Below are 17,652 nucleotides of genomic sequence, written 5' to 3' on the forward strand. Positions count from 1 at the left end.
TGTGCTTGTTGGCCACGTGTGCTCACCCATGTGGTGCTGGCACCCTTGGGACCCTTCTTCATCAAGTTATGGCTGAGCTCGATGCCTCTGTCCTCTTATCCTGTGTGCTGCAGAGCTTGGTTCAGTGGAGCTTTCCCTTGCCCTAGAGTTCTAGCTAGTGTTTCTCACGAGATCGATGTAGTTCCTGTGTTCAAACCAGTGTTAGCTCCTCTTCTTAGTCACCAGGTTGATCTGCCTTGGTGCTGCGCACGCCAACCCTATTGTCTGGTGACCACACCCACTCAAACCCCCACCTCGCCGTGGCCAAAGCGTTCCAGGGAGTTGCATGTCCGTATGGTCTTCGTTCTGTGGTCTTCAAAAGTCAGTGAAGCTCTCAATACTCGCTGTTCGAACTCTACTGTTGTGTGTGGTAGTGAACGGGGACGCGCCGTCATGGATTAGCACTGGGGACAGCCTCTACGCTGACCGTCCAACCCGTGTCATCCCTGCTCGATTTCACGAGAGCACCGTAATCATGGTAGGTCTCTGATGCTCCCCGCGTCGTTTGTGTGAGCTCTACCGTGCAGTTGCCACGGGATCGAGCTCGCGGGTCCGTGCTTCCCATCGCCGCCGTCGGTAGCCTAGGTTCTCGGGTCCCCGTGGTCGATTAAGCCCATGTCTGAGTCGGGGTTCGTGATGGTGCCATCGCCGTCGTTTGCGTCAAGCCACCTTGGCCGATTCGGCGCTAGTTCGCTGGAGCACCGCGTGGCGGTGTTGTAGGCGAGTCTTTGTAAAAAACCGAAGCTGAGGGGTTTATGTGCGTTTGTCAGTGAGAGTGGCCAACAGTGGATAGGGCCTTTGCTTGAATGTTGTTGGCGGCAGGGTTCCTAGCACAAAAGCGTGCACACATAGCATGGGCTGCCCGTCATGGGCCAGCTTGCCCTGTTACGCAGGCTGTCTGGGCTAATTTGGGGGGCAGGACTATTCAGCCTTTTGCCTTTTCTTTTACCGAAAAAGTTGTAAATTAATTCAGAAATCAAAGAAAAATGGTAAAATCGTAGAACCACCTTTAGTAGGTGTCTAAAATCAAGGGCTCTCTGGTAGATACATTCTTGGAATTTTTCTAGCAAATAGATATTTTTAAAGGAATAAAAGGTGCCTTAAAATGCTTAACTGAAATTTTAGTAATAACAATAGAGCACTAAAAATTATGAGGAAAAATTATGTAAGCTTATGTTGAGCATGTGAACCCTTGGATAAAATTTGGAGCTGTTTGGACAAGATTTGCTTAGCAAATTAATTATTGCTCAATAAAGGAAAAGAGTTTTACCTCTCGGTAGTTAAAGCACCTGATGTCTTAGTAAAGGATGAAATTGTTTAGCAAGTTGTGAATGGTTAGATGAGTTCTAAGGATAAGTAGCTCCCTGGTAGTTATGGCTTTAGCTTGTATGTTACGTCTAGGAGTAATATGTGTTGTCTCCTTTGCAAGTTGCATATTCCTAGTTTAAGCAAACATCCATATTCATATCATTTCATGTAGAACACCAAGAACAAGAATTGGTCCTTGTGAAGATGGAACCTACTCCAGTGTTATTGATCCAGTGGTGGACTCCATCTAACTGCCTATCGTGATAGAAGATCTCAGATCTCCTCCTGTAATAAGGCAAGCCTCGGTGCATTTTGCCCCTTCCTTGTGTTTTAAATGCTTTATCACCTAAAATGATGCATTAGGTGATAGGAGTTGTGTGATGAACAATTGATGCATTACCATTCCTTGGAAGTTGAATACTATACCTTGATCCCTGATTTAAAAAAAGAACTGATAATGCTTAACCCTGCTTAGAAACTGAAAAATCCTTTGTTTTCAAAAAGAATGATGTGGAACATTGGTTATGGGCTTTTTGATTCAAAAATCAAAACAAACTAAGGTGATGAATCCTCTACGACCGGAGTGGACTCGTCACTCGAAAAGAGTATCCCTGTCGGGTACCAAAAATGGGGAAATGGTTAATAAATCTAGACCAGGCGCTGAGCAGACAGAGTCACACGTCTGTGTCGATTAAGGACCGTACCGTTGACTGGCCTGTTGTGTTTGAGACTTTGCAACTAGCCACATACCCTGGTATGGGACAGGGTAAGCTTGAACCCTGCTATTCCATACGTGAAGAGACAATCGCGCACTGGGAGTGAAGAGATGGCGGGAGTAGCATGTACCCTCCTGGCATAGTAGCACGCCTGGTAGGGTAATGTGCTCTCGGGTGGCGCGGACCTGTTCACGTAGTGGAGGACTCCGTGGGAACAGTTGACATATGCAAGGGTTAAGTGCTACATATGTCGTGTGGTTAGAGATCCCCAGCTGGGTATAATCGGTTCGAATCGTCATTGCTCCTCGGTTATGGAGACTCATCCCGGTGACCATCATCGTAGTTAGCAAGTGAAATATGAGAACGAATAAAAATGCAGCTAGTATAGGCCAAGTGCTTGAACTAGACTAGGCAAATATAGATTCAGGTAATAACCTAACTAGTGAAATAAAATTTGGCTTAAGGATCAACTGGTAGCAAGCTTTTCTGCAAAAGGAGTCTTTGATCATTGATAAACCTTACCTTGATTCCCAATCAACTAGCATACCCTTGAGAGTCTTTTCTTTAGTCGGGTAAGTCTTGCTGAGTAATTGCGTACTCAGGGTTTTATCCCCTGTTGTTTTTGCAGGAGAAGTTTTATTCCCTTATCTTTTGGTTAGTTACTTCATGTGAAGGCCTTGAAGCTTAGAATGTTTATGTGTATCTCTTATGGAAAGGCTTCACCCTTCCAATTATTATAATAAGTTATGCACTTTGGGTACTATCAGGACTTGTAATAATTATCATTCTTTTTATGTTGTAAAACTTGAGCTTTGGAAATGTAAAATATGTTTTGTAAAGTCTTCCGCTCTATCTCCGAAGTGTGTGTATCGAGTGTGATTACTGTTATATGCATGAATGTGGGAGATTCTTGGGATGATGAGTTCGAGTTGGTGAACTCGATAGCCTTGTTAAGTTACCCGATACACGTGCACAACCATCTGAGGCCGTTAATGACAAAGGTTGGTGCATGTAGGCCTGATAACTTGGGATGGCTGTCACAGAGCCCAAAAAACCCGTACAAATGAGGGAGTCTATAAACGAGGGAGTTTTAAGGGCTATTAAAAAAGTTGGGAGCGTTTTAGTGGAACTGTTGGAGACACGTTATTATATTTTTCCAAAAAAAATTAATTTAGAAGAGACCTCTGGAAGCTTTTGGAGATGCTCTTACAAGTGTTGTTAGAGGATACATACAAAAGATGAGAATGTAGCTGATGGTAAAAAAATAGGCTCTCTAGACTCTTAGCCCGGTGCTAATCCAGGAGCTCATCTCCTACCTGAGTTTCATTTTTGTGCTTATGACGGTTGTTTCCTTGTTTCTGAAGATTCGGCCACACCTTTCGTTCCAAATTTCCTAAGAGATCATAAGGGCTAGGGATCACATTGCTTTAACGACTTAACGTCATGCGTCGTGTTCGTGATGCATGCCCACCATTTTATAGGTGTCGAAGTTCGCAACTATCTCGTTAGATGTAGATTCTCCTGATTTGTTCAAGATGCGATTTGAGCCCGTATATACGCACTCTGCCAACATGATGAAAGTATATCCTATCACTTTTATAGCATAACCGGAACAATTTAAAAAACTAGACTAGGCATGATGCTGGATATAATCAAAATGGATCGGGTTTATTTTCTACAATATGTACTTGAAAAACCTGAACAAATTTGGAGATGCATAGGTCCTTGTTTTGAATCGACAAAGAGCTAACACCGTGTTTCATTAAGGACTGGCTTCATCCGGCGCGACTGGCGATGAAAATAGACGAAAAAAAATTCCTTTTCTATTTCTACTTTTAGGGCTAGTTTAGAAACCACATTTTCCCAAGAGTTTTTCGTTTCCTAAGAGAAATCAGTTTATTTTCCATTGAAAAATTAAAAATCTTATAAAAAAAATGCGGTTACCAAGCTAGCTCTTACATTTGACACCATACACTAAACGGGAGTGGGAACAAAAGTAGAATAAATGAGTGTACCAAAATGTGATGATATGGATGGAAGTTCAGCGGGAACGAAAAATTTAACATGGACCATCATGATTTAGTTTATATCTAAACACAATAAGAAAACCACATAAACAGCTAGCCACTTACATATATAATTATGCACACAATATTAATATTATAATAGCCAACAACACGCAAGAACAACCTATAGGGTTGCACACTGCCCACATCTGCATGCAAGTTCATGTGCTTGCTGCAATCCTGCAATAGTCAGGTCTGTACCTAAGATTTTTTTGTCGTGGAGCAAAACACAGACTGATATGTTTTTTTCTCGCGCTTTCCATAACAAGAACCCTTTTGAAAACGTGATGATAAAACCGATCTCTCTATTTTATGAGGAACAAGCATAGCCAAACTAATTAATTAAACTAGTACATATCTAGTAAAATGAATATACTATTTAATTAATGAAGTTTAGTTTACTGTAATCGCTAGTGACGACAGTAAAAATGCTAGTGCTTTGATTGGCTAATACATATATGATGTTGTTGGAATCATCAACTGATGATCAAGTCATCGCCTCCATATGTAAGATTTAAATTCTTACGTGCAGTATTTTCAGTTTGCTATTAGATATTGGTGCTACAGGCTCACTATAGAGGTGATTACTGAGACGTGCTGAATACATGATCTGTTTAGATCGGTGATATGTACCTTATACCTCGTAGTATATCATAAAGTGTAGCAGCGACGTGGTTGTTAGTGTGTATAATTATCCAACACAACAAGAGTTTGAGCCCCCAAATTTTTGGGGTCCTATACAGTCGGCCCACTTGCGCTTGTTGGCCATATACAGGCCTGGCAATAGTTGTAGATTTACATATTGTAGACATGCAAGTTTGTAGTTGAGGAGACCGGACCCCATGGCTTTGGCGCGATGGTGGCATTGTCACGGTGCAATGTCTTTATGACTCGTCTAGTTGTTGGATGGTTCGTGCTACCATTGATGATGACCATGGAGGCATGAGCGCGGACACGACAATGGTGTGACTTGGGGAGAGTGGGAGGCGGCGTCCGAGTTGACACTGTGCTCCTCTTCCTCCGGAACGGATTGATGACCATATTGGTGGTGCAACAACACACCTTTTAGGTTCGGCAAGGGATTAAGCGATGAACTCACCATGAGTTCAGGACCTCAACGGAGACTAGATGAACTATGGGTTCAGGAGGGCACAACGTGGGAGAGTGAGGTACACCAGATTTAGAGAGGTTCGGGTCTCGCCGGAGCGTAATACCTACGTCCTCTAGGTTGCTTGACTATCTCGTTCGAAAGCGGAAAAATGGCTGTGCTAAGTGCACAAGAAGTGAGCCCATGGAAAGTGTTGGGGACTTGTTCTCAAATGCTATAAATTGAGAATAAGGCAACACAAAAACAGGTTATTTGTTAATGCCCTTCATCCTTCGGAACATTATTTCCCTAAGGATATAATGATCTTCGGACGAAGGTCATGAAGAACATACCTTCATCATTTCAACATATATATAAACATATCAAGGGCGGATGAGGCATGTAAAACATAAGGGATAATGTGAACAAACATATAACTTCATCATACACATTTCTTATTATATAATCATAAATGAATGATGACAATACTGAATTACATTCGTACCTTCGGTTTGACAGAAAATGAAAGTACAAGCGTGACGCAAAAATGAGCACAAGTCAGCGTGAACAGTACGAGGGTACTGTTCATCTATTTATAGGCACAATTATGCCCTTTACATTTACTATTGGCTTATAGAAAAATTTATGAGGACTGAACTGTCTTTTCCCTTTTAAGTCGGTTCCCTTTTCTGCGATTTAGCCGAAGCTCCCTTTCGCACAGCTTTAGAGCGACGACAACCTTCATCACGATCAAGCTCCTTATCGTGTACGCTTTTATCATGAATCCGAAGATACCTGTCCATAAACCATACTTGGAAGACATTGTTAAATTATGTTTTTGAGAACCTTTGGAGGACGAAGCCCCCCAACAGAAAGTGTCCCCTTTAAAGGGGTCCCTCTCCCTTTTATAGCCCAAGGGAGAGGGGTTACAGGTTATGTGGGATAGGATTGGTAGCTAGACCCTGCCTACTGTTACAATAGGAGGTGTAAAAATCCATCCCTAGTCCTATGACATCATTGTCGGGCGGACGTCGTCATTGGTTGTGTCCATGCATGCACCCGCAATGGCGCACTATTGCCACACCTATGGTGTCCGGACCTAACAACCATCGTGGTGTAAAATGTGGGCACGGTCATGCCTGTCCTGTCGCACAAGCACAACCATTCTCTGTCTCTACCAAACCCTTGACCAGCTACATCATGGGCGTCTTGGACATGTCATGTGCCCAAAGTCCTTTAGGGGTGCCAAGGTCCTAGGAGCACGGGGTGTCACAGTGCCCTCATACTCAGCGAGGCTGGTGGACGAAGGAGGCCTTCCTAGTGGTCGCTGGCTCTGGTGGGAGCCCTAGGACATGTGTTGCTTTTGGACCTCGTCGGGGACGAAGGCCACCTGTGGGTTGTGGCACGTGTCGCAACTAGATCTCGTCAATAGATCGACTAGGGTTCCCGTAGGGTGGGAGCTTGGTTGAGTCGTACATGGCTGGGGGGCTACGGTCCACATGTAATGGGTCTCTAGGCACACATTTTTCTTCTTGTAGTTGAGTCTTCTTGATATGATCCACCATGACGGCAGGATTCTCAGCCCGTAGTCCGTGGTTTGTCGTTTATATTGTAGTGCGGGATACCTATATGCATGGGTGCTAACACTACTAGTCTTGATGATCTACTGGTCTGTTATGAGAGTGTTTATTTTTGTAAACCTTCAATTTTCTGGTTTTTGGTTGATTTTGGAGCCTGATCCCTATCCAACATTATAATAGTGCCATCTTAAATATGTTTTTTATTTGTAATGGTAAGTTTGATTTTTATTTTAAACAGGCCTATTCATCTCCTCTAGACCACATCAAGGTCCTTTCATAGGGCATGGGTCCCAATGATGGACATGACTGCAGGACGTGGGGCGATGATGACCCGCACGATCCATGACTTTAGGATTTTGATGTTGAGGAACTGGTGCATGCCTTTAGGACTTTAATTTTAAGGAACTCAATGATGTGTTGCGCTTCTACCTTAGAGATACCATGGTGTTGGACGCGGAGGTCAGAGGCTACGGAAGGTGGGTCTGAACAAGCTCATGTAGATAGCGTTAGTGGATCACTATATCAAGTACCATGTACAATAATTTGAGAGGGCCTTTAGAGAGAGGTTCCATGCTCGCACATTGGTTGCTAAGAGGCACAATGACTCCACCACTACCATCTTGCATGCGCAATGTATGGTATTCGAACGAGTTAGTTTGATTTGTGCTAACAGAAAGGTAGATTTATTTTGTACATAGCCTTTTTTCTAATTCATTTGTATTTTGCTGGTATTTATAAATTTCTCCAAGACTGCTAGAGAACTTGTAGACCGAATGCAGAAGAATGATAGTGATTATTATCTTGAGGTAATTACACATTTGAAGGAACATTATGTTGTTTGTACTTTTGCTTGGTGTTCGTACTCATGGGTAGCAAAGCATAGTAGTATTCATCTGAACTCATTCTCTTTAGTTATTTCCAATATTCGACAGTCAGCCTTTAAATCCTTGTATTTTCTCAGTTTGTTGCCAAAATTTCTTGGTGGTTCATGTACATGTAGTGACAAGGGTGTTTGTTTTGGATTGAATCGAAGGGCAAAAAAATGACATCTACATATTAAAGGTGTCATTTACTGTTTTGCATTTACCTAAGAATAGTTCAGCTAGATGTTGTCATTGTTTTTCTATTTACTAATAAATATATATTATTTGTAGCTGATCCACAATTTGGAAGCGATGCATGCGGGAAACCAAACCTGTTTCTGAGGCAGGAAGAAATAAGCAGCTCTTCTTTCCGGTTGGAACGGATGAAACTAAGATTTTGAAATTACAACCTTCATGTGTAATATTACAAGAAACTAATTGTTTTTCTGATGTTTATGATTTTGGTCCTTCATTTCTGTTCAGAAAGTTTATCCATTTGCCTTAGTTCTTATAGTTGGATCTGATTTTCCCTGTGCTATTAGTTTGTCTTATGAACTGCATTTGTCGAATTGTCTTGTTTGTGTCTATGGTTCCTTACAGTTTATTGCTTTTTATATTTATTTCTATCAAAGGTAAAGGGTATTGATTGTGCAACATACTTAAGTTGTGATGACCAAAGTCACCTGGATATGGCTCTTGGATCTTACCATGGAGTGCGACAAATTACTGAAATGGTGCAGAAACCAATGGCTGATTTCAGGCAATATCCTACCAACTGAAGGCCTCATGATTCAGATATCTTCTTTTCCTACCGTTTTGATCAAATGGATTTTAAACTATAGTTTGTTTGTAAACATTTATAGTAAAGTCATCGAAGATGGTGTATTGTTTTTCTCGTGTCATGTCACTTGTAGCTATGAAGTATCTGTTTGTGAAACTTTAATTGCTACTATTTAAAATGCTGTTAGTCGTGCATTCTTTGGTGCAACAGATACGAAACTAATAGAATAACTGCCTTAAGAATTTTAGTATGAAACGGACTATAACATTTTATAATGTGTTAAAGAAATGTTTGTCTTTTGTAGTTGTTTTATTTGTACTATAAGGTCTGATATTTATTTTTCAAAGAAGAAATCGCCCCCTCTTCTTTTATATGCTGAAAAGCTTAGGCAAGTAATGTCAGGTAAATATTTGAGCAAGTGATGCTATATTTTAACTTAATAGATACACGCACATTTATATGGTACAATGTTGTAAGTCTTATATAAAATCTTAATAAAATTATTTAATTGAATTATTTTTTTATAACATGAACCAAATCATCTTACATACATGCGTGTTTATCATTGTAACTCGAGGTCACTAAAGTAGTAGATTGTGAATTATAACATTCTCCGCGTTTGACACATGTCTTGTTCTGTTGAATCGAGTATTCGACCAATCGACCTTTTTGTCTGGCCTGTGGCTCCGCTGGGATCTTGTTAGGTTACATGAAGATCGAAGGAGAATTTTTTATTTAATTTTGACTAGCAAAATATCAATCCTTTCAATCTACTAAGGCCTTAGTTTATTTCGGATTATAATAATCCAATAGGTAAACAAATATATAGATTATAAGTTTAGATTATATAATCTAAAGCCCAGATTATGATAATATCATAATCTCGCGTATTTAAGATTATTTTGACAAAAGACTCACCACCTATGGTTATATAATTAGAAATTACAATATATACAATCCTTCTCTCCTCACCTCAAATAAATAAACAAGGGTATTATTATCTTTATGAATAATCTATATTTGTATAATTTAGACTACTAAACAACTACATATAAATTATAATATATCTAGATTATAATATATATTATATAATCTAGATATATCTAGATTATATAATATATAGGGAAATTTGGATTCATACCATTAAAAGATCACCACTTTGGATTCATACCATTACTATCTCACTTACATGTGGGTCCACATGAGTCAATGACATGTGGGGTCCATGGTATATATCTAAAGTTTAGATCTTTTAATGGTATACATCCAATTATTCCTAATATATAAGTTGAAATGATCGACGCCGTCCTCTCGACCCGAACCAGGACGAAATCCCCAATCCCCAGACGTTGATACGAGTATACGAGGCCGCATCAAGCACGCAATCGCCGTCAGCTCGGTCTACGGCCCCGTACCGGTATTCCACCGCTTGCACGCCAACGCGAACGCCGGCCGCCATGGCCTCCTCTGAGTCTCCCAATACCGCGCCTGCGGCCGCGGCCGTCGCTTCCCAACCGGCCCGCGATTTCCTCGCCCACCTCGAGGCCTATCTCGCCCGCCGCGACGGCGTCGACAAGCTCCTCAAGATTTCCCGCTACGCCACGCGCCTCGCGCTCGCCGCCGGGCCCCCGCTGCCCCCCGGCGCCTCCGCCCGCCTCAAGTCCTTCGAGTCCAGCGTCGGCCTCAGCCGCAAGGCTTTCCGTCTCGGCAAGTTCGTGCAGTCCCTCAACGCCCTCCTCGCCCACCCGCACCCTCCCCCGTCCCTCGCGCTACTCGCCTACGGCGGTGAGGGCGTCTACTACTTCGTCGAGCAGTTCGTCTGGATCGCCAAGGCCGGGCTCCTGCCTGCGCACCTTCTTCCGCGCCTCCAGCGTCTCAGCGCCTGGGCTGAGCTGCTGGGCTACGTCGGTTCCATTTTAATTAAGCTGGAGGAGGTGGCTAAGATCGAATCTTCGATAAAGAAGCGGCTCGTGAAGGACTGTGATAAGGAGAGCGAGGCGGTGAAGACTATGCAGGGTAAACTGCTGCTGAAGCGGATGTCAGTGGTGCAGGACGTGGCGGATGCCGTCATGGCTCTGGGAGACGTCACCGATGGCAAGGGTTTGCTCGGGAGCTCCACGCTGATGGCAGCAGCTGGACTGCTCTCGGCGTTGATCAGCACGCATAAGAATTGGAATTCTTGTTGAAGCCTGGAGGTACATGTTATAGATAGCACATCATATAATGAAATAAAGCTCTGATTATAGCGATAACTAAGAGTTTCCTCTGGAAATATGGATGCTCCTAAAACTGATACCAGGTCCTCTGGGGAATGAATGAAGTTTATTCTTATTCATTTGGTTGGACCAAGGAATCTTGTGTTTTTTCAGCCATCTTGATCATTCAATAATTTTTTTGTTCTTAAAAGTATATCTACTGCTGCGGTGTATGATTGAGTTCAGCTAAGATGATCTTGCTTTTCTCCAACCCACTTTTACAGTGTAGTGTTTTGCTTCATCTTCATAGTTCTCAAATCAAAAGCATTGTGGTTGAGTCTCACCTGCAACCTTGAGCTATCCATGTCAAATTAATTTTGAGCACCAAGATGCACGGTCTGTTCTCCATATATCAACTTAGCCATCATAATCTGCTTCTCATGAACAAAAAATAAGAAATACAGAGTACATTCAGATTCCTAAATAAGGAATAGTTTGCAAATTGGGTAACAAAACTATGGAACTTATGTAATCAAAGCCTGGCACATCATGAAATAAAATACCCAGTTCCCCAAGCGCAAGTAAGGTATAAAAATGATGAAGGATTGCTAACAACTAAATCAATGACATAAACTTGAGAATAGCAGGAGGTCTGAGCTTGAATATCGAAACATTATTGAGTTATTGACTCTTATTTTTTCAGGCCAAATACAAATTAGATTTTGTTTGTATGGCCGATTGCCATATATTAAGTTAGGCTAATTCAATGAACCTAGAAAGAATGGTGATCAGAGCAAAATAGAACTCCAAGAGCTATTTAATTGAAATAAATTAATGTAGGGCATGCTTTGTTCATTACCTCCAAAACCGTGGCTGGACTTGTCTTTTATACTGCTATAAGTGGAGAGCTGCAATGCAACTAATGGATGCAACTTAGCTCATTTCATTTATTTGTTAGCCATTGATTGATTCAAATATGCATGTCATAAAGTATGGCAATGTGCCAAATTTCATCTGATTATATGTTTCACTGTGGTTGTGTGACTGGCATTCTGGCAATATTATTACTGTGCAATATATAGTGGTATGCACTATGAAATTTGGTTAATTTTGACTATGCTGTTAAGATGATCTGCTGCTAAGGTTCTCGTGTTGCTGTGGTGGGTGATGGGCTGGTGGCAACTAGGGAGCTGTAAGTGCCTCAAGGTACTGCTGTGCAGTGCTCTTTTTTCCTATTATTGTAAACCACATTTGGCACTTAAATGTTGCAGGGATGATTTAGCATTTGTACCTTTTCTTTGGGATTCTCTTCACCATGTTTAGTGGGATAAAACTTCGATGTTTGATTGGGTGGCTAAGAAAATTTGTATCCTTGTTTGCACTTGTTTTTCATGTGAATATTGTGTTATGAGTATGGCCATTAATGTGTTTTGTTTCAATGGCTGAGTAAGTCAGCTTAATGCTGTTCTTGGAATGTCTCTATATCGGTGCGCATTAATGAAAAGGGTTAATTAGCAAGTAATGTATTACTGTTTTTGTTGAATTCAATACTTTGTATTTACTGTATGCTAAGCAGCCAACATTCATCTTATTGCTTATGCATATATTGAGGAGATAGGAGAATTAATTTCTCTCATGATAGATTTGCTTTACCACCTATTAAAACATATCCAGTGATCCAGCTGCCTATAATGAATTCGATACTCTGTATTTACTGTTTGCAAAGTAACACATGTTTTTTATGTCTGTTTATATTGATCAGACTATAGGAGAATTAGTTACTTAATCATCTGCCTTCCCTGTGATTTCTGTTGATGCATGTCAAATTTGACAAATGGATTATGGTTGTGACTAGAAAACCATGGGCGTCAGGGACGGAGCCAGAAAAAAGTTTAGAAGGGACTGAACTAAACTGTTGTAGTGTAGAAGCCTTTTCTACGTTATATTATTTACATTTTAAATTTTAGGGGAGGCTCTAGTGGGGCTCCATGAGATCGAAAGCAGTAGGGAGGCTCGAGCCCCACCCGCTGGATCCGTCCCTGATGGGCGTGGTGTTGACGCCCCGGCTTGATGACTCGGTTTGTGTATTGGTCAGTACTGTTACAGTATAAGATTTTGGTCCATAACTTTGTTGTCGGAAGAAAATGTAAGGAAAAGGTTCAAATTATTTCAAAATTTGTAACCTATGTTAAGAATTATTCACTGGTGCGTTAAGGGTTATTTTTCGCCCATGCTACAATGTGATGAGCTTATGGCATCTCACTGCAATTTGAGAATCTTTGTAGATACTGCATATGATCTTGTCAAGCGCCTCGACGCCCAACGTCGCTGGACCGCGGCTACGCAGTTCGTAGTCGCGCTCCAGACCTTCACCGTGAGGGATTCTTCACCGGTGGCTTGAGAGAGGCAGAGGAGAAGAGCAGTTTTGGATAATTGATCTTTCTTGCTTATTTCCCAGTCTATTACACGGCATATATAGCCTCTGGTTCAACCAATCTCTCCTATGATTAAGGCATATGAAAAGGAAACTAATCTTAACAAATCTCTCCTATGATTAAGGCATATGAAAAGGAAACTAATCTTAACCAATCCCTCCTATGATTAAGGCATGCAAAAGGGAAACTAATCCTTATCTTTCTAAACTTAGCCACTGATTGTGGCGCCTGCCTTGGCTGCGCGATCTGCAGCTCTCCTGGTGTCACGACGGCGCCTGTAAGTGTGGCCGTACATGACATCTCTCCCCCCTCGATGATCAGCTCGTCCTCGAGCTGAAAGTGGGGAAATTTGTCGCGGAAGTCGGCGACATCTTCCCATGTAGCATCAGTAGTGGCCTGCCCTTTCCAGCGGATGAGCACCTGCTGAATACCCTTGGCCAACCTGTACCGAACAGCCTGCTCCGGTTCTGGGATCACCGCCCCATTGTGAGTGGGTGGAAGAGGAGGTGGTGTAGCTGGTGGGGCGCCGACGAACTTCTTGAGAAGGCCGACGTGGAAGACATCGTGCAACTTGGCACGCGGAGGTAGCGCTAGGCGAACTGCCACCGGATTGATGAGCTCTGTGACTTGATACGGCCCGACGAAGCGCGGCTTCAGCTTGCCCTTGGGCGCGTGGGGAAGGGAGGGGGCTGCCCGATGACGCAGGCGCAGCAGCACCCAGTCGCCCACGGTATAGGAGACCAGTCGGTGCAGGCGGTCGTAGAACTTCTTCTGGACGGCCTGGGCTTGTTCTAGGCGGTCGTAGAACTTCTTCTGGACGGCCTGGGCTTGTTCCAGGCGGTAGTGAACATCCGCTAGGAGCTCCTCGCGTTCAACCATTGTCTTGGCCACCGCCGCCACCCGGGTATCGCCAGGCTCATAAGAGCGGATGGAGGGAGGATCCCTGCCGTAAACCACCTTGAAAGGAGTGTCCCTGAGTGATGATTGGTACGCCGTGTTGTAGACGTACTCCGCCCACGGTAGCCAACGTAGCCACTGTCGGGGCCGGTCCCCAGTGAAGCACCGGAGGTACATGACGATGACTTTGTTGGCCGCCTCCGTCTGGCCATCGGACTGCGGGTGGAAGGCGGACGTCATGTGCAGCTTGGTGCCTGTGAGGTGCATTAACTCCTTCCAGAACACCGAGGTGAACACGGAGTCCCGGTCCGACACCATGGACTGAGGAATCCAATGGAGGCGAACGATCTCGCCGAAGAACGCCTGGGCCACAGACTCAACACTGTAGGGGTGAGCCAGAGGAATAAAATGACAATATTTGCTGAACCTGTCGACCACGGTGAGGATCACTGATTTGCCCCCAACGCGGGGCAGCGCCTCGATGAAATCCAAGCCGATGGCGGACCACACGGCCTGGGGAACGGGCAGGGGCAGCAGCAGGCCCGCCGGGTGTAGGTGCTCAGACTTGTTGCGCTGGCACGTAGCACAGGCGCGGACGAAGTCTTGGACCACACGACGCATGGCGGGGAAGAAGAAATCGTGGCGGAGGCGATGTAGAGTGCGCTGCACCCCTTCATGACCGACGTCGTGCGTAGCGGCCACCACCTCTAGCAGCAGCGGGGAGTCCGGCGGGATGTACAGCCGGTCTGCGTATGCCACCATGCCGTCGAACAGCGACCATGGTGCGCCCCTCGTGCCGGCCGCGAGTTCATCCCGGATGGCGACCAAGGCCGGATCCTGAAGTTGAGCCTGACGGAGATGATCGACGAAGTCGAAGCGGGGCGCGGATAGCACTAAGACCGAGCCGTCCGCGTCAGTGTCGCGCCGAGACAGCGCGTTGGCTACGGTGTTCGTGGCGCCCGGCTTGTACTCTACCGAGAAGTCGAAGCCGAGGAGCTTGCCCACCCAGTGGTGCTGCGGGATTGTCGAAAGGCGCTGGTCGAGGAGGAACTTGAGGTTGTAGTGGTCAGTGCGGACGAGGAACGCGCGCCCCCATAGGTACGACCGCCAGTGTTGCACGACGTGCACCAGCCCGATGAGCTCCCGCTCATAAGCTGCCAGCGCGCGGTGACGGTGGGCGACTGGCTTGCTGAAGTAGGCGATCAGATGATGTTCTTGCAGTAAGACCGCCCCGAAGCCGTGTGTGGATGCGTCACACTCGACGATGAAGACCTTGGTGAAGTCTGGCAGCGCCAAAACCGGAGCCGAGGTCACGACCATCTTGAGGTCCTAGAAGGCTGCGTGGGCCTCGTCGCTCCAGGAGAAGCCCTCCTTCATCAGCGTGGTGAGGGGTGCTGCAATCTTGCCGTAGTCGTGTACGAACTTGCGGTAGTACCCGGCGAGGCCCAAAAACCCACGCACCGCGTGCGCCGACCGAGGTGTCGGCCAGTCGTGAATGGCCTGCACCTTGGCCGGGTCCATGGCCACACCGTGGGCAGAGATGACGTGGCCTAGGTACGCCACCGATGGGGACCCAAAAATGCACTTGGATCGCTTGACGAAGAGGACATGGCAGAGAAGTTCGTCGAGGACGGCGCGGATGTGGCGCAAGTGATCTGCCCAGGTCTTGCTATAAATCAAAATGTCATAAAAAAGACAAGAACGAACCGACGGAGGAATGGCCGGAGCACGTCGTTCATGAGCGCCTGGAAGGTTGCCGGTGCGTTGCATAATCCGAACGGCATCACCAGGAACTCGTAGAAGCCGTCGTGGGTGCGGAACGCCGTCTTGTGCACGTCAACCGGCCGCATCCGGACTTGGTGATAACCGGAGCGAAGGTCCAGCTTCGTGAAGAACTGCGCACCATGCAGCTCGTCAAGGAGCTCGTCGACGATGGGGATGGGGAAGGCATCTTTGACGATGAGGGCATTAAGGGCGCGGTAGTCCACGCAAAACCGCCAAGCCCCGTCCTGCTTCTTGACCAGCAGAACCGGTGAAGAGAACGCCGAGTCGCTGCGGCGTACGATGCCTTGGGCCAACATGACGGCGCATTGCCACTCCAACTCATCCTTGTGCGCCACCGGCTAGCGGTACGGCCGGACCGCCACAGGTGTAGAGCCTGGCTTGAGGACGATGGCGTGGTTCGGAGCTCGCTGCGGGGGCAGACCCGCCGGCTCAGCAAACACCCCGTCGAAGGAGTGCAAGAGCTCCTCAAGGATTGCGCTCGGTGTCGTGGTAGCGGCGAGCATGGGTGGCTGGCGGTCGGCGACGTCCGACCAGGAGACCTGGCGGCCTTGGTGCAGGAAGGAGACAGAGCGGTCGATGAAGTCCCACACCATGCGACCAAGGGTGACCATCCATTGAGTCCCCAGGACGAGGTCGTACCCTGCGAGCGGCATGGCGAAGAGGTTGATGAAGAATGGCTCACCCTCGATGATGACCTGGGCGCGACGAATGACTCCTGGGCAGGTGACGCATTCACCGTTGGCCACAGTGGCCGTGAGGTGCGTCCGCGGCTGGATCGGCAGACCGGTGCGGCTGGCGGCATCCTCCCCGATGAAGTTATGCGTGGAGCCGGTGTCCAGGAGCGCGAGGAGGGTGGTGGCGCCTAGGGTGGCCCGCACCTGCATGGAATTGCAGATGGGCATGCCAGTGACTGCCCTAAGGGAGAAGACAGGGGCGCCGTCCTGCGGGTCGTCCCTTGCGGGTTCCTCGGCGGCGGCCGTGAGCTCGATGCCATGGAGGAAGAAGATGTGGCGGCATACACGGTTGTGGCCGCGGGTGTACGGCTCATTGCAGTTGAAGCAGAGGCCGAGGCGGCGCCGTTCCGCCTGTTTCTCCGGTGACAGCCGCTTCAAGGGCGGACCCTCTGGTCGTGGCTGGGGCGCGCCCGCTGGTGGTGCAGGGAGGGCGAGCAGCGGCTGCTTGGGCGCCGACGCTGGAGGAAGAGTGCGAGGGGCTCCCCTGGCGGCCGGTGGCGGTCCCCGTGCCAACTCCAGCTGCTCGGCCTGACGGGCGAGACTCATGGCCCCATCAAGTGTTTCCGGGTTGTGGATGCGAACGACATGGCTCAACGGGGGAAGAAGACCGCCTGTGTAGAGTTGGACGCGCTGGCCCTCCGTGAGGCGACCCGCGCGCGGCAGCAGGGCCTAGAACCGGTTGGAGTATTCCTCCACGGTCCCGGTGCGGCGACACTCCGCGAACTCGAACAGGGGCGCTGAGCAGAGTGGTGGCCCGAAGCGAAGATTGAGGAGGTCCTTGAACCGCCCCCAGGATGGTGTGCCCTCGTCGTCCTGCAGCTGGATGAACCACAGCTGCGCGACGTCCTCCAGATTATAAGAGGCCATCCACACGCGTTCCTCCGCCATGGTGCGCTGTTGGCGAAAATAGTATTCGCATTTGTTGATGAAGAGCATCGGGTCGGTGGTGCCATCGAACTAGGGAAAGTCGAGCTTCTGGAACCTGGGGGGGCCGATCCACACGAGGGGGATCCTCGCGCTGGCCGTCGGTGGACGACGAGGATGACTTGTCCTTCATGGTTCTTTCACGGCAGCCAACTCGGTCTGGAAAGACTGCATCAGCTCCATGAGGTCCTTGATGGTGGGCTCAGCTATGGTGATGGAGTGGTCGGTGGAGGCGGTGGGCG

At 46.7% G+C, this 17,652-nt stretch overlaps 1 protein-coding gene across 1 annotated transcript; it reads left to right on the forward strand.

Annotated features, from left to right (window-relative positions):
* Nucleotides 1-9,754: 9,754 nt before the first annotated feature.
* LOC100284553 (peroxisomal biogenesis factor 11 family protein) lies at nucleotides 9,755-10,849 on the forward strand. Its single transcript, NM_001157448.2, has one exon. The coding sequence runs from the start codon at nucleotides 9,898-9,900 to the stop codon at nucleotides 10,624-10,626; it is 729 nt and encodes a 242-aa protein (NP_001150920.1). The 5' UTR covers nucleotides 9,755-9,897; the 3' UTR covers nucleotides 10,627-10,849.
* Nucleotides 10,850-17,652: the final 6,803 nt, after the last annotated feature.

The sequence above is a fragment of the Zea mays genome, chromosome 1, assembly GCF_902167145.1.
Source record: "Zea mays cultivar B73 chromosome 1, Zm-B73-REFERENCE-NAM-5.0, whole genome shotgun sequence".
Classification (NCBI taxonomy): domain Eukaryota; kingdom Viridiplantae; phylum Streptophyta; class Magnoliopsida; order Poales; family Poaceae; genus Zea; species Zea mays.